The sequence below is a fragment of the Oncorhynchus mykiss genome, chromosome 16 (genome assembly GCF_057628025.1).
Source record: "Oncorhynchus mykiss isolate SJ-2025 chromosome 16, ASM5762802v1, whole genome shotgun sequence".
Classification (NCBI taxonomy): domain Eukaryota; kingdom Metazoa; phylum Chordata; class Actinopteri; order Salmoniformes; family Salmonidae; genus Oncorhynchus; species Oncorhynchus mykiss.
In genome coordinates, this window is record NC_143037.1 from 20,447,380 (window position 1) to 20,463,083 (window position 15,704).

At 40.4% G+C, this 15,704-nt stretch overlaps 2 protein-coding genes and 1 non-coding gene across 4 annotated transcripts; 2 read left to right on the forward strand and 1 right to left on the reverse strand.

Moving 5' to 3' along the window:
* Position 1: 1 nt before the first annotated feature.
* On the reverse strand, positions 2-2,256 carry cfap119 (cilia and flagella associated protein 119). The gene is made up of 9 exons (XM_021565149.3): positions 1,922-2,256; positions 1,675-1,709; positions 1,512-1,577; positions 1,274-1,437; positions 1,090-1,160; positions 809-925; positions 605-683; positions 422-514; positions 2-283 (listed from the first exon to the last, which is right to left on the reverse strand). Exons 1-9 carry the CDS (start codon positions 1,988-1,990, stop codon positions 123-125), a joined length of 855 nt encoding a protein of 284 aa, XP_021420824.3. The 5' UTR covers positions 1,991-2,256; the 3' UTR covers positions 2-122.
* A 251-nt stretch (positions 2,257-2,507) lies between these two features.
* Positions 2,508-11,912, forward strand: si:dkey-220f10.4 (protein king tubby 1). 2 transcript variants are annotated; one of them, XM_090202193.1, is made up of 12 exons: positions 2,508-2,789; positions 3,229-3,385; positions 3,650-3,892; positions 4,164-4,298; positions 5,018-5,164; positions 6,577-6,746; positions 6,979-7,140; positions 7,360-7,472; positions 7,663-7,777; positions 7,901-7,999; positions 8,181-8,352; positions 8,578-11,912. In XM_090202193.1, exons 1-12 carry the CDS (start codon positions 2,748-2,750, stop codon positions 8,709-8,711), a joined length of 1,689 nt encoding a protein of 562 aa, XP_090058319.1. In that variant the 5' UTR covers positions 2,508-2,747; the 3' UTR covers positions 8,712-11,912. The 2 variants fall into 2 exon arrangements, with proteins under 2 accessions (XP_090058319.1, XP_090058320.1); XM_090202194.1 differs by having other exon boundaries at positions 2,545-2,789; positions 3,180-3,385.
* On the forward strand, positions 4,478-4,606 carry LOC118939613 (small nucleolar RNA SNORA17). The gene has a single exon (XR_005036646.1). It is a non-coding gene; the product is annotated as a small nucleolar RNA SNORA17 (small nucleolar RNA).
* Positions 11,913-15,704: the final 3,792 nt, after the last annotated feature.

The following is a 15,704-nucleotide window of genomic DNA, read 5'->3' on the forward strand; positions in this document are numbered from 1 at the left end:
ATTACGCAATCAACCTCTTTACTGACAGACACCCACAAATAACCTATATCTCAAATTTGACTAACGTGTTTTTAGTGCAAAGAACAGAATGAAATGCATAGATAAAAATCAGGCTTTGATGTTTACTTTTTGCCTTGGAGATTGGTCTCCAGTGAAGTCAGTGCGCTATTTAGCCGATCTGCACTTTCCTTCAATCGTTGCTCTAGTTGCCTTGACATATGTATCATCTCCTCTCTCATTTCCTGTTGTATTATCGTCCTCAACTCTGACTTGGGCGATGGATCTAATAGAGAAAAGAGACACTTTTACAAACAGGAAATTTCACAAGTTGCAACTGAAGTGTCGATATTTAGAACCAGGCGTGTTACAACACAATTTCTCTAGTCTATACAGGTGCCTTGCATGAGCAACCATGTAATACCTGTATTAGCCACCTCTGGACCTGTGTTCATTGCTTCAATGGGCTGCTCCCCTTCTGCCGTCTCTGGCTCGTTTTCCTTCTTGCCGTACCCATCTGGTGCACGCAGATAAAACATGAATTCATACTGTTCCCCTGATCACATGGGTATGGTGGATATTTCAGAGCTTGCGCAATAACACCGACCTGATGATACCGCGTCAGTCTCAGTGACAGGGTCTTCGTCTGGCATGCCAGAGTAGGAAAAAGACATATCCAATCTAACCTAAGAGACAAGGAGCAAAACACTAACTTCAAGTTACAGTTTAGCCCCAAAAAAACAACGTGTGTGTGTGTGTGTGTTATTTAGAAAAATATATGGCTCCCAGATATCTAATGTGTGGAGATTACCTGAGGGGTGAATATGTACTTGTACAGATTGTAATGTCTAAAATAGGTGTTAAGGAGATACTTCAAGATCTGGGTCACGTCCTCAGAGCTGAACAGGCTGATACTGAAGGGAGGCCTCTGTGGCAGGTAGAAAACAATAGAATAATGGTGAAATGTAAGAGTTTGTCCATGAAAATGTCCAAAACACAAGACTGAATTACAATTCATACATTGGGGAGATTGTAAAGTAAATAGAACATGTGGGAATAAACAGTATTGCCTCTTCGGATACACAAACTCACCCCGACAGAGTGACAGAGCAGAAGTTCACTGCAGTATGCATAGCAATGGCCCATATTGTTGAGTGGAGTTTCTGAACAAAGAAATGCAAAGTTATTAACATTGCAGAGTCAATGCTGCTGACATAAAACTGTCTTCCTCTTGCTAAAACAGCACAAGACCAAACTATGAGCAGTAGCCCATTACCAGTGTTAGCCTGATGCATGCTCTTGACGATGGAGAGGAGGACAGATGTCTGCTCCCTGTTGAAGTTGCTCTCTCTACAGAACAGCACTGTGTGGACATAGAGCTCCAGCAGGACTCCCCTCCTCGGCTCAGGAATGTTTACTCCCAGCACACAGCATAGAGTTCTGAGTAAAAAGTAACCAGTTAACCACAATGTCAGGGATTTTGTGTGTGTGTGGCCACAAACAAGGATAGAGACCTCTCTAGCTCTGGTATGGCCTTGGTTTTTTCAATTTCCTCCATGTCACTGTAGCTTACATCTGCCCTGTGAACACACACAAATAGAGGATTTCAATCGAATTGTAAGCCTATAACGTTAGTTTGCAGAAAAATCTTGAATACGGCTGTACGTGCCCCCCTACCATAACAAGACTTTTGGGTTCAGGGGGTCAGGTTCCTATAAAAAAAAAGTACTAAATTAAGATGTATCTACAATATAGCAATGGGAGAAAAATGCCCCCAATTGAGTAGCAATGAATTCGGGGCATACAGCTACATTGACAGTTAGCTAGCTTGCTACTGTACCTAGAAAGCTAAATGTCCAAGCTCTTTCAGTTGACAGCTAGCTAGCTAGCAAAGCTAACATTTGTTGGTCAGACCCTCTCTTACCTTTATTTTCCCAGCCAAATTCATTTCTCTGGTTAAATATAAATTAATAGATTTGAAACTAATTTGCATCAGCAAAAAAATGCTAGATGACACTTTTTTTGTTTACTCTAACGTGTCCTAGCAACACCGTTTTTTTTTTTTTTCCGGTGGCGCACCAGCAGTAAAGATTTCCCAATGCATTGCGCGCACAGTATAATAAACTCAAGCCCCCTTACAATACATTCAAGCACAAAAGCTTGAAGTACATACTTTTCGCTGTAGCAATGTAATTCGTTTGAAGTCTCATAGAAATAGAAGACCAATAGCCTATAGGGATGTCTTCGCTTCATTATAGCAAATTAATAATAGGCTACAATCAATTAATATGCCTACTTTTCGTATAGATGTTTGTGAAATAAGTTATATATCAAATGCATGACACATTATGCAAGTTTTTTTTTAATGCATTTATGTTTCTTCTTACACATTAAACATGACTCTTTCAATGACTCAATGTTATTTATCACTGGTCAGCTCTGTCACCACTCACCAGTTCATACTGCATGTGCTATGCCATGGAGTTTAAGAACATTATCCCTCTTAATCCACTTTACCTTCTGTTGCATGCAGGTGCATATGCTTATGTCAGACAGGGAGAGAGAGATAGAATGAAACACGTTTCATGTTTTTACGTTGAGAATCTGTCTGTGTGTATTAGTTGTATTATTGGTCTGCAGGCTGAACATTTGTCCTGGTAAATCTATTTAGATAGTGTGGTATCTTCTCCTCAGCAGACGGTCATTAGCGGTCCTATTGGAGTGTTATTTACAGTACAATTACTTTAGCCATGGAGGACCCAGAATTGCGTCAACTAAAGCTGGACAATCAGGTAAGGAAATCAAAATGATACTATAATTCAGATGACTTCCTCTAAACTGACATTCATGACAATATTGTGTAATAAAGGCAAATGTCACCAAATATGTGGTCTACAGATCCAGTGTATAAGCCAAATAAAAGCAACCAGTCTCTCTAGATACTAGTCTATATAAACCTCTATTTATTAACCTATTCGAAAGAAAATAATGTGTGGTTTAAATTGTGAATATTGAAACAATGTAACATTTTACATTTAGTGGTATAGATGAAACATGACAATCTTACAATAAGAATTAACTCTTAGTTACCCTTTTCATATAGGCTATTCAAAGAAATAGGTAAACTGCTTTTGAAAGTGATGCAAGTGGTTGTTGTGTTTTTGAACCCGATGGAGAGGCAGAACATTGATGCAATCTTGGAATTAAGATTAAGCCCAGAATCTCCCTCAGCGTTCACTTTTGATGAAGAAGCAGCAGAGAAGGAGGGCCGATACCCAAATGGTCACAGCCAATAGGGACGCTCGACCCAAGAAAAGCAAGCAGAAGACTGGAGCAGATGACACAGACTTGTTGATTACTCAATCCCAGAGCAACAACTCCTTAAATGGTTGGTGATATGAACACTCAATGTATAGTACTCTCACAATACAGTATACTGAACCACAGAACAGTCATACAACTGTGTTGGCTGCATTATCAGCCTTACAAATACATATCCCCATATTGACACCATTCTTATCAAGAATAAAATATTGTTGAATGGTTACAACCTCTGTCAAGATGTAGGCGAGAACTATTAGTTGTACCTCATTTACCAATAACCATCTAGTACTGTATGCCTGACTTGTAATGGTCATGTTATACTCTTCAGCTGAAGAAGCCCATGATAACCCACTGGAGGAAATTACTCTGGGAGAGCTCAGCCTAAAAACCACTGATGCTACAGATGAGATGCCCCCCGAGAAACCCATCATCGCCAAAACTATGGACGTGGAAATTGACAGCCAGCCAAAGCCTAAACTTAGTACAGAAAATGAAGGCCCAGCAGAAGTGAAAAAGAAAGAGAAGGAGAAGAAAGAGAAAGGTGTGAAAAAGGAGAAGGCGCAAGCAAAACGTGAGATCATTTTATCCTATGAGATATGACACACACACACACACACACACACACACACACAGCAAAAACAGCAGCAAACACACAGCAAAAATACACAACACACACACACAATATCCTGTGTGTGTCATGTGTGCGTTTGTTGTGTATTTTTGCTGTGTGTTTGCTGTGTGTGTGTGCGTATCTGTGATTGTTTGAGGCTTCCTCAAGGAGGAATAGAAAGATGGTCCTCCTCAAAATGTAGTAAAAAATACTATTCTGTCTTATGTTTTAGAGTTAGAACATAATGAGGATAAGGAAGAGGAGAAAGAGAAAGAGAAGGAAAAGCGAGAGAAAAAAACAAAAAAGGACAAATTGAAAGGACACACCCCAAGTAAAGAGAAAAAAAACAAGACTGATGAACAAGAGGGTAAGAGATACAAACGTCATACACAATGCTGAATGTGTGATGATAACCTCTGCCACCGTATGTGAGATGTGCACAGACATGGTTACAAATGCTTGCTCAGAAGGCTTGGTTTTGAAGGCTTTGTCATTGGTTTGTGTTTTATAGAAGAATGTAAGTTACAGCTAAAGGCATCTGTAGGCCTTGCCCCTTGAGACGTAACTTTGGCTCCAAAGCCACTGTTGTGCTATGAAAGGGCAAACAGTAAATGGCTCACGATAGCCTGACTGCCCTGTTCAGTGGGCATCAGGTACGGAACCGAGCCAGATAGACCCAGGTATTCTGATCCTCTTCAGGAGGGCAAGGTGTATGTCTATAACCCATTGATCAAGCAAGGTTGTCGTCCTATCAAACTGATGTACTCTAGAACTATCAGCAATGCACTTGGACTAACCTTAGTACCCGAAGTACCTGAAGTCATGTACTGTATAACTCATTCTCTTCATGTTCTGTAAAGACATAAGAGATCTGGCTGCTTTAATCTGTTTCCTGTGACTAACTAGTAGATATGTTTTCCAGAAAAACACAACATATTCAGAACAAAGTTGATGTGACTGCAAAGTTATTTGGATGCTGTAGCTACATACTTTACACAATATGCAGAGCATCACAAAATATTTTATAACACATTTCATTACTACCTTTCAGCATTACCATATTTTTATATTTCTCTCAATTTCCAGCAAACACTATCACTAAGTCTCCAGCTATTCAGATAGATTCCGTAGTAGAGTTTGAGACGCCAGAATGGGACAGTGATGGTGAGAGAAAGGATTGGTCAAAAAGCCCCATCCCAGGAACACCCAAGAAAAAACAACACCTCAACACATGTGAGTCATACTTTTGCAAGGTATACTGAACAAAAATATAAACGCAACATGTAAAGGTTTGGTCCCGTATTTCATGAGCTGAAATAAAATATCCCAGAAATGTTCCATATGCACAAAAAGCTTATTTCTCTCAAATTTGGTTTTACATCCCTGTTAGTGAGCATTTCTCCTTTGCCAAGATAATCCATCCACCTGACAGGTGTGGCATATCAAGAAGCTGATTAAACAGCATGATCATTACACAGTTGCACCTTGTGTTGTGGACAATAAAAGACCACTCTAAAATGTTCAGTTTTTTCACACAACACAATGCCACAGATGTCTTACATTTTGAGAAAGAGTACAATTGGCATGCTGACTGCAGGAATGTCCACCATAGCTGTTGCCAGAGAATTGAATGTTAATTTCTCTACCATAAGCCGCCTCCAACGTCATTTTAGAGAATTTGGCAGTACGTCCAACCGGCCTCACAACCGCAGACTACATGTAACCAGGCCAGACCAGGACCTCCACATCCAGCTTCTTCACTTGCCGGATCGGCTGAGACTAGCCACCCGGACAGCTGATGAAACTGTGGGTTTGTGCAACCAAATAATTTCTGCACAAACTGTCAGCAACTGTCTCAGGGAAGCTCATCTGCGTGCTCGTCGTCCTCACCAGGGTCTTGGTCGTAACCTACTTCAGTGGGCAAACGCTCACCTTCGATGGCCACTGGCATGCTGGAGAAATGTGCTCTTCATGGATAAATCTTAGTTTCAACTGTACCGGGCAGATGGCAGTCAGTGTGCAAGGCATTGTGTGGGCGAGCAGTTTGCTGATGTCAACTTTGTGAACAGAGTGCCCCATGGTGGCGGTGGGGTTATGGTATGAGCAGCAGTAAGCTACATACAATGAACACAATTGCATTTCATTGATGGCAGTTTGAATGCGCAGAGATATCGTGACGAGATTCTGAGGCCCATTGTCGTGCCATTCATCCACTGCCATCACCTCATGTTTCAGCTTGATAATGCAAGGCCCCGTGTCTCAAGAATCTGTACACGATTCCTGTAAACTGAATATTTCCCAGTTCTTCCATGGCCTGCATACTCACTAGACATGTTAACCACTGAGCATGTTTGGGATGCTCTGGATTGAAGTGTACGACAGTGTGTTCCAGTTCCCGCCAATATCCAGCATTTTCACACAGCCATTGAAGAGGAGTGGGACAACATTCCACAGGCCACAATCAACAGCCTAATCAACTCTATGCAAAGGAGATATGTCGCACTGCATGAGGCAAATGTTGTGTTTATATTTTTGTTCAGTGTACAATTACCGGTATAAACTAAACTGACCTTCCGGTATACTGCAAAGAGTTTCCCTTTTGTTTACATTAAATAACTTTGAATATGTTGTTTCCACTGCTACAGCAAGGTGCCAAATAAGTGACAATGAGAGGGAGGAAGATGAAATTCTTGAAAGAGAGAAAAAAGAGAAAACTCAAAAAAAGACAAAAAAAGCTGAGAAAGCCAATCTCGCACTGCTTAACTCCAACTACAGGCAGCAGGACACCTCAGACAGCGACGACAACATTGGAAGAGTAAGATAAAAACATCACTCTAAAAGAACAGTGTTTGTCCATTTTAGAAATGAACCATTTTCCCTTTAACCTGGATATGGTAGCCATTAACTTATAAATATCTCTTTCATTCAGACAATTTATGTCTGAAAAAAAATAATTGATCAACATCTTTCCTCCCATCTCTTCCTCTTTCTTCTCTCTCCTTCCCTCTCCCTACCCTTCCCGTTTCCTTCCTGTCTCTGTCTCTCAGGTGACAACTCCTGTCTCAGTTGAAGATCTTGAAAAGTTTGCCCTCCATCCAGCCCCTAGAGATACAACAATCCAGTGCAGAATCACTCGGGACAGGCGGGGCGTGGAGAAAGGAATGTACCCCACTTACTATCTCCATATGGAGAAGGAGGATGGGAAGAGGGTAAGGGTGCTAAAGAAAATGTTCAATGGAATATATAGCTGGCCAATGTGAATGCTCTTGTTGCAAGTCTTTCCTTGTGCTGTATATGATTGGCCAGCCTTTATGTCAGTTTGATCATCAGAATAATTGCACTCATGTAACTGCTGTTTTCTCATTGTCCGTTTATGATTCCTCCGTCCGTCCTCCCTTAATACCCCTCTTTCTCTCTACCTCTCTCAGGTGTTTTTAATGGCAGGCAGGAAGAGGAAGAAGTGCAAAACCTCCAATTATCTCATTTCCATTGATCCAACAGAACTTTCCAGAGACACAGACAGTTATATAGGCAAACTAAGGTAACTAACCCCCAACCGATCTATGTTCAACCATACATTAAACATTTAAAAAAAAAATGTGTGACCAACTTTTCATTTAGTTTAGTATTTTTTTCCATTCTGTCTGTCTGTTTATTTATTGTGTCCATCTGTCCCGTTCTTCTGTTTAACTTCACAGTACTATGTAAATCGTATGATCAATCTCTTTCAGATCAAATGTGCTAGGCACCAAATTCACAGTGTTTGACGACGGGGATAACCCAGATAAGAAGCCTTTCGTCAAAGAGTGTGACTCAGTTCGGCAAGAGCTTGCCGCAATCTGTTATGTGAGTCAAACCTAATTTTACATCTTTACAATGACTTCCTTAATTTACTGTAGGCGTTTGCCTCCTGATAAAAAATAAATCTGACCAATAACTAACCTTCTCTTCTGTATTTTTGTCTTTCAGGAGAAGAATGTTCTAGGTTTCAAAGGCCCCAGGAAAATGACGGTGGTTATTCCTGGCATGATGGAGAATGATGAGAGAGTGTGCATTCGTCCAAAAAGTGTATGTTTATCGACACCTAAGACTCACGAGATTGAGACCTAAGGTTAAATTCATCAGGCCACTAAACCAATACATATGATGCAGAATAGAATAAGAGAATAGAATGAGTACCTATATAAATAAAGATATGGTACGGACAGTCTGTTTACCACTCTCTCCTTCATCTACTGTTATCTCTCAGGATATAGAGTCTCTGCTCTCCCGCTATGAGAATGGTAACACTGACAACCTAGTGTGCCTCATAAACAAGTCCCCCAGCTGGAATGAACAGACACAGTCCTACGTGCTCAATTTCCACGGCCGAGTCACACAGGCCTCCGTCAAAAACTTCCAAATCGTTCACCCTGACAACGGTAAGATAGAGCCATTGTTTGCTGAGAAATAGAGGTGCTTTAGGCCGCCTGATTGGCTATAAACTGTCTTAGAATACCCTTTCTATATTTCTGCATGTAGTGGCTTAAAAATGCCTTAATTCACTTCATTCACCCGCCCCCAATGCCAACTAACCCTTTTATGATGTACTGCTATCCAACTCCCCACCACCCTGCTGACTATGGGACAATTACACTCCCTTCCAGAGGACTACATTGTGATGCAGTTTGGTCGGGTGGCAGAGGACGTATTCTCCATGGACTATAGCTTCCCTATGTGTCCCCTGCAGGCCTTCGCCATCACGCTCTCCTCCTTCGATGGCAAACTGGCTTGTGAGTGATACCAAGTGTGGGCAACTCAATCAAGCAGAAGCAGAGCCTTAATGGCTTACCATTACAGTTCTATCACAGTATTCATTGTCAATGTGCATTCCAGGTAGTATTGGATAAGTGTTTGATATTTTTCAACACCTGAGATTACAAAAAGTATTTTTTAGATTTTACGAAAAATACGTAACAACTAATCAACGTCATTGAGTATAGGTTATGATTCAGTCTCAATAAGGAACACATATTACTAAATGTTATCTGAAAAACAGCAACTGGGTCCTCTGAATTATATATTGTGCTTAGATGTCTGGTAGATGTAACCACTAGAATGACAATGTTGCACAGCATACCTGTTTTGTGCAGGCTGTTTGATCATATTTGAACTGAAACATTTTTATAAGAAATATGTATAAGAAATATGTCCAATTCATTTATTTAATATTGATTGCAGTCTTAAGGCTCCGCTCCACATTATCAAAGTGTAACGTATTCATGTTTTCCATTTTTTTCTACATTCCACATAATCTCATATGTGCAATATACACTGAGTATACCAAATATTAGGAACACCCCCCCTGTTGCCCTCAGAACGCCCTCAATTCGTCAGGGCATGGGCTCTACAAGGTGTCGAAAGCATTCAACAGGGATGCTGGCCCATGTTGACTCCAATGCTTCCCACAGTTGTGTCAAGTTGGCTGAATGTCCTTTGGACGGTGGACCATTCTTGATACACACAGGAATCGTCTGCACTGATTGAAGTGGATTTAACAAGTGACATTAATAAGGAATCATAGCTTTCACCTGGATTCAAATGGTTAGTCTATGTCATGAAAAGAGCAGGTGTCCTTAATGTTTTGCATACTCAGTGTAACATGACAGCCGCAGGGCTCTAGACTGCAACCATTTAGTCGCATTTTGAGATCTTCCCAGCGAACGTTTCCATAACGTTCCCTAAAGGTTCTCCTTTGGTTCTTAAAAAAATAACCTTCCCAAAAACGTTCCCAGAAACAACATTTGTTATCTGGGCTTTGACTTGGCTTTGCGAATTCCATTTTAATTGGTTGCATCGGTGCGAGCTGCCATTTCTAGCTGGTCACTTCACTTCTCTCAAAACGTTCTGTTTGGGGGGCGGCAAAAACCACGATTTGGTCAAATCTAAAGTGCACCATTTTTCTGATCCCTGAATGAAATAGTCAGGTCTGCCCTGTGCTTGTTTCTCCCTTGCTGCTCCCAAGTAGGTTAGTTGGAGAGCAAAATGCATTCTGATTGTCACATTTCAAAATTCAATTGCGTGAAAATAAAAGTGTAGAAGCTGTTGGGGCTATTGGAGAGAGGAGGGTCTAAGGTTTCTGAAAGGTATTACATTTATTTCTCAAGTCTCAATATTGGCTGTTTAAGCACAGTTTTTAACCAAACTATCTGGTAGGCTATATCTTTGAGATATACGGAGTGGAGTGCGGGAAGCACACATCTGCCATTTGCGGTGATTGCATAGGCCTATATATAAATGATTGGGTATGCTGCAAAGTTTTTAGGAAATTACAATTACTGTTAGATTAATCAATTACACAACTAACTACCGGCATATTATATTTAGCTATCTAACTAATGCATTTTGAGTTTACAAATGAATTAGCCTATGTGATGTTTGTACACACAATAGATGTAAGCAAATGTATATCTATTTAACAGAAGAAATGTGCAGTTCTGGAGCCCTATTTTGAGAGTAAAATATAGCAACAATAGACTAATTGTCAACCCATTCATGACAATCATTGGTTTAGGGTGCATGTCAAAATATATTGATCATGCATTCCTGCTTGGACATGTTCCATGTTCCATTTTCCATTTTAGTCATTTAGCAGACGTTCTTATCCAGAGCGATTTACAGATTGTGCATTCATCTTAAGACAGCTCGGTGGGACAACCACATACTGTATCACAGTCATAGTAGGTAAATACATTTTTCCCTCAATAAAGTAGCTATCAGCAAAGTCAGAGCTAGTATGAGGGACAAGAGTCAAGTGCGAGCGTTAGTTCACAAAAGGCTTTTTTTTTTTAAATGTTAGTTGAAATAACTTATTTTCTGAATCATATCATCTCAGTAGCACTGTGAACGTCTTTTTAAAATGGCTGGTCATTTTTTCCTATTGCGTGATGCTGCAACAAGTTTGGTACGACCAAATTATGGGCTGGTGCCACCAGCTGAAAATGTAAGTAGCACCGGTGCCACCAGGAAATTAGTCTGGATTCCTGAAGCTGCAAAGAGACTCTATTTAAGATAATGATGTGGAATTTGCCATAAATTGTTATTGATAAAATGTTTACTGATGTTTAAAACTGTCATGTTGATTAATCATTTTTATACTACGGCATTGTTAAATACTTGTTTCTGATTGGCTTGAAGGACAATTTAGAGCGTGCATGATTTTCCTGTAATGCATGGTATATCAGCACGGTAGCGTTCAATGGCTATAGTTCATCCTCAACATGTTTGAGCTGCTTTTGAAGGCAAAAGTCGAATTGAAAACATTATTGGCATTGATGAATTCGATTTTCAGCCACGTCTATTTCTATGGGCATAAGCACTGTTCATGACACAAACTATTCACACCCCTATTGTTGGTGGAGAGAACATTTTGCAAGTTTGAAGTCTATTTCCTGAAATTATACAAATGTTCTCATGGGATGCAGAGAACATTTAGCAGTTTTAAAGCTACTTTTCATGCAATTCTATACATTTTGCCATGTCTAATGTGCATTCATGTGATATTTGACTGACTCAAACATTACAACAGAATGTATGGTCTAAAAAACCTAGCTGACATGGGCTAGTTGATCTGGACATTTCTGACACATTATAGCTCTCTAAGGTATGCAAAGACTGGTTTGACAAGAGGAAAACTGATGATGCATTACCCAATTTCAAAATTACACCTTGTGCATTCTACTATTATAACTTTCAAGAGAAAATTTAAAGCCAGACTGAATTCCGTAAAAAAAAAGTCAGGGCGCCTTTGAGAACCAATGATCTAAACAAGCAAGTCTGTTTGTTTGGTTACCAAGGCAACTACTGTAGCTATCTAGTAAACTTGCTAGCTACTTCAGTGGATGTTGAATGCATTTCTACCTGTAAATGAACACATTTCTAGGGACAAATGTGTTAAATGTGTTAAATTATAGCCATGGCATAAAACATCTTGTAAACCCATTACTCTGTGTTGATGTTTTTTTTTGTACAGGAAGTTAGTATCTTCTCTCCCCACTATCTCCTTTTGGTCTCTTTATCGCAGTCAAGGACGGAAATACTTTTAGTAAAAGAACTTAATGAATATACCAATCTTCACTGCTGATCTGGAAACACTACATCCAACAGATTCAGATGTAGATAAAACCAATGACTCATGATTTCTCCTCTTGCACAACAGTTACAAAAGTCATTTCGATACCGATAACAGTCAATCTTTCAGCACTTACTGTATTGCTGAACGCAGAGAGCAATTGAGTTTCACAGATATAAGAATAGGCCACAGTTAAGCCCTGTGGTAAGTTAATTTGACCACAAAACATGTTTTCTGATGTAGCCTATCTATTCTGTTTCTGAGTGAAACCTTATACCAACACTAACTTTAGACGTTGTCTGCGGAGTAAAAAGATGCCTTTCCTCTCAATAAAGAAACACACTTCCTGTGTTAATGATGTTTCGTTTGAACTGACAATAATATTGGCAATGATGACTGAAGACATTTATAAGCATCTTCCTGTGAGATAAAAGTGTTTCCTAATAACCTCTACTGTTCCTCTGCCACAAACTTGTCACTTGATTAGTGAAAGTTGCTCACAAACTTAGGTTACTTTAGGCCCAAGTTATATTAGTTATCCCAGTTTGCTTGCTGTATGGTGAGGATATTCGTTTATTTTTCTTGCCTCCCTGTAAAAAAAATATTTAAAAAAAGGTGTATTACCTATTATTGCCAATTACTAATCTCTCACACTTTAGGACAGGAGTATTTCCTGGTGAGGTCACATGGTCAGGAAAAACTCTTATCCTTAAAAATAAGTAGTCAATTCACAAGTTTAGATCAGAGCTGTATAAAGAGGGAGTTCGGTCAGGTTTTAGAATGGCTGCCATGTAAACTTCTTTATTCTCGAAATGTTGGTGACGTAACAATACGAGAGCGTGTCTGATAATTCAATATGAAATGACCTGCTGTGAACAAGCAAAACCGAGCAGTGAATTTAGCAGACGTTGTTATTGATTAGCATTCAGGATAATGTGTATCTAAGTCTGTACTGTGTTGTGGTGTCAACAAATCTATCTTTACTGGACATCTTCATAGGTTTTGAAAACTATCAGAAATAAACAGCACAAAGCAGAAGCATCAATTATCACTTAGCAATGTCTATGTAGGTGAAAGTGGCTCGCTCGCAACTATCAGACTGAAACCACATTGGCCCAACTCTCTCTATATATACACAGTATGACTCTTTAGATAGCTCAGTGATGTAACAGGTGAACTAACACAACACTGTCATTATGTGTTCACTATGTGTGCCAATGTGTATATACAAACTCGATGATAGTCAGATATGACCAACTTTGACACATGACCAGGAGTTCTGTATCTGCACTTATCTTCTATATACACTGAATTAAATAGATTATGCAACATGCAACTATTTCAAAGATTTTACTGAGTTCATATAAGGAAATAAATTAATTAGGCCCTAATCTATTGATTTCACATGACTGGGAATACAGATATGCATCTGTTGGTCACCAATACTGTTAAAAAAGAAAGTAGGGGCATGAATCAGAAAACCAGTCAGTATCTGGTATGACTAGCATTTTCCTCATGCAGCACGACACATCTCCTTTGCATAGAGTTGATTGTGGCCTGTGGAATGTTGTCCCACTCCTCCTCAATGGCTGTGCGAAGTTGCTGGATATTGGCGGGAACAGGAACTTACATGTTGATCCAGAGCATCCGAAACATGCTCAATTGGTGACATGTCTGGTGAGTATGCAGCTCATGGGAGAACTGGATCATTTTAAATTTTTTACATTTGAATCATTTAGCAGACGCTCTAATCCAGAGAGTAACGGAGACGCTGAGAGTCGAGAAGCAGGTGCAGGTGAAACATTTAATAAAACAACAAACATGGAAGAAGACAATATAACAGTAGAGTCTACGCATAAACACAGGAACAATACTGACTGGGGAAAGAACCTAAGAGAGTGCCAGATATAATCAAATCAAATGTTATTAGTCACATGCGCCGAATACAACACCTTACAGTGAAATGCTTACTTACGAGCCCCTAACCAGTAATGCAGTTTTTTTTTAATACAGATAAGAATAAGAAATAAAAGTAACAAGTAATTAAAATAGTCTGGGTAGCCATTTGATTAGGTGTTCAGGAGTCTTATGGCTTGAGGGTAGAAGCTGTTTAGGAGCCTCCTGGACCTAGACTTGGCGCTCCGGTACCATTTCTGTGCTGTAGCAGAGAGAACAGTCTATAACTAGGGTGGCTGGAGTCTTTGACACATTTTAGGGCCTTCCTCTGACACTGCCTGGTATAGAGGTCCTGGATGGCAGGAAGCTTGGCCCCAGTGATGTACTGGGCCATACGCACTACCCTCTGTAGTGCCTTGCGGTCGGAGGCCGAGCAGTTGCCATACCAGGCAGTGAGACAACTAGTCAGGATGCTCTCAATGGTGCAGCTGTAGAACCTTTTGAAGATCTGAGAACCGATGCCAAATCTTTTCAGTCTCCTGAGGGGGAATAGGTTTTGTCGTGCCCTCTTCATGACTGTCTTGGTGTGCTTGGACCATGTTAGTTTGTTGGTGATGTGGACACCAAGGAACTTGAAGCTCTCAACCTGCTCCACTGCAGCCCCGTTGATGAGAATAAGGGCATGCTAGGTCCTCTTTTTCTTGTAGTCCACAATCATCTCCTTTGTCTTGATCACGTTGAGGAAGAGGTTGTTGTCCTGGCACCACACAGCCAGGTCTCTGACCTCCTCCCTGTAGACTGTCTCGTTATTGTCATTGATCAGGTCTACACTGTTGTGTCATCGGAAAACTTAATGATGGTGTTGGAGTTGTGCCTGGCCGTGCAGTGATGAGTGAACAGGGAGTACAGGAGGGGACTGAGCATGTACCCCTAAGGGGGCCCTGTGTTGAGGATCAGCGTGGTGGATGTGTTGTTCCCTACCCTTACCACCTGGGGGCCGCCTGTCAGGAAGTCCAGGATCCAGTTGCAGAGGGAGGTGTTGTCACGAGCCAGGGCCTTGGTCACTGATCCGTCTGGAGCTGTGTTATTAAAAAAAAAACGTACAGCAATGAACCCCAATCATTCTACATACCCCGCCTTTTTCTGCCAATTAACATATCGAGAGTCAGTCTATTTTACCAGGTCATGAGGGAGGTGGCGGATAATTGGTTAGAGAACCCCTTTACTGTATCCACAGTATCATTCACGAATCTCTGTTGATTATAATAGATGTCATTAATCCAATCCACATTTTTATTTATTGTCAACCACCAAAAGAACGTAGTGGTAAAGTCTTCACCTATTTGATTCATAGCTTTGTATTAATTTGTAACTTCCCTGAGGATGCCAATAGCATCCATCTAGACAAAGCTACTCCCATCCTGGTCAAAACTCCTCCTGTGCCTACTTTAGCCACTTATAACTGGCCTCTGATGACTAACTCGAACTGGTTGGACCAATAACACCGGGGCACTAGTTCCTAACAACCCTTTCTGGTAGTTTCTGTCATATGCATCCTTTGCTGGTATGAGCCCACCCTACATCAGTTATAGGTGCTGTTAGGTTAACAATTTTCTCCTGTACTTCCAAACCTAAGTCAGTCACATCAACGATTACCTTTCAGCCATTCTTTGACTCCTTATTCTGTAAGACACTCATCAGTGTATTATATAGTTTATCTTTTACTTTTTATCAATGACAATAGCGTCATATAATTAGTACCGGCAG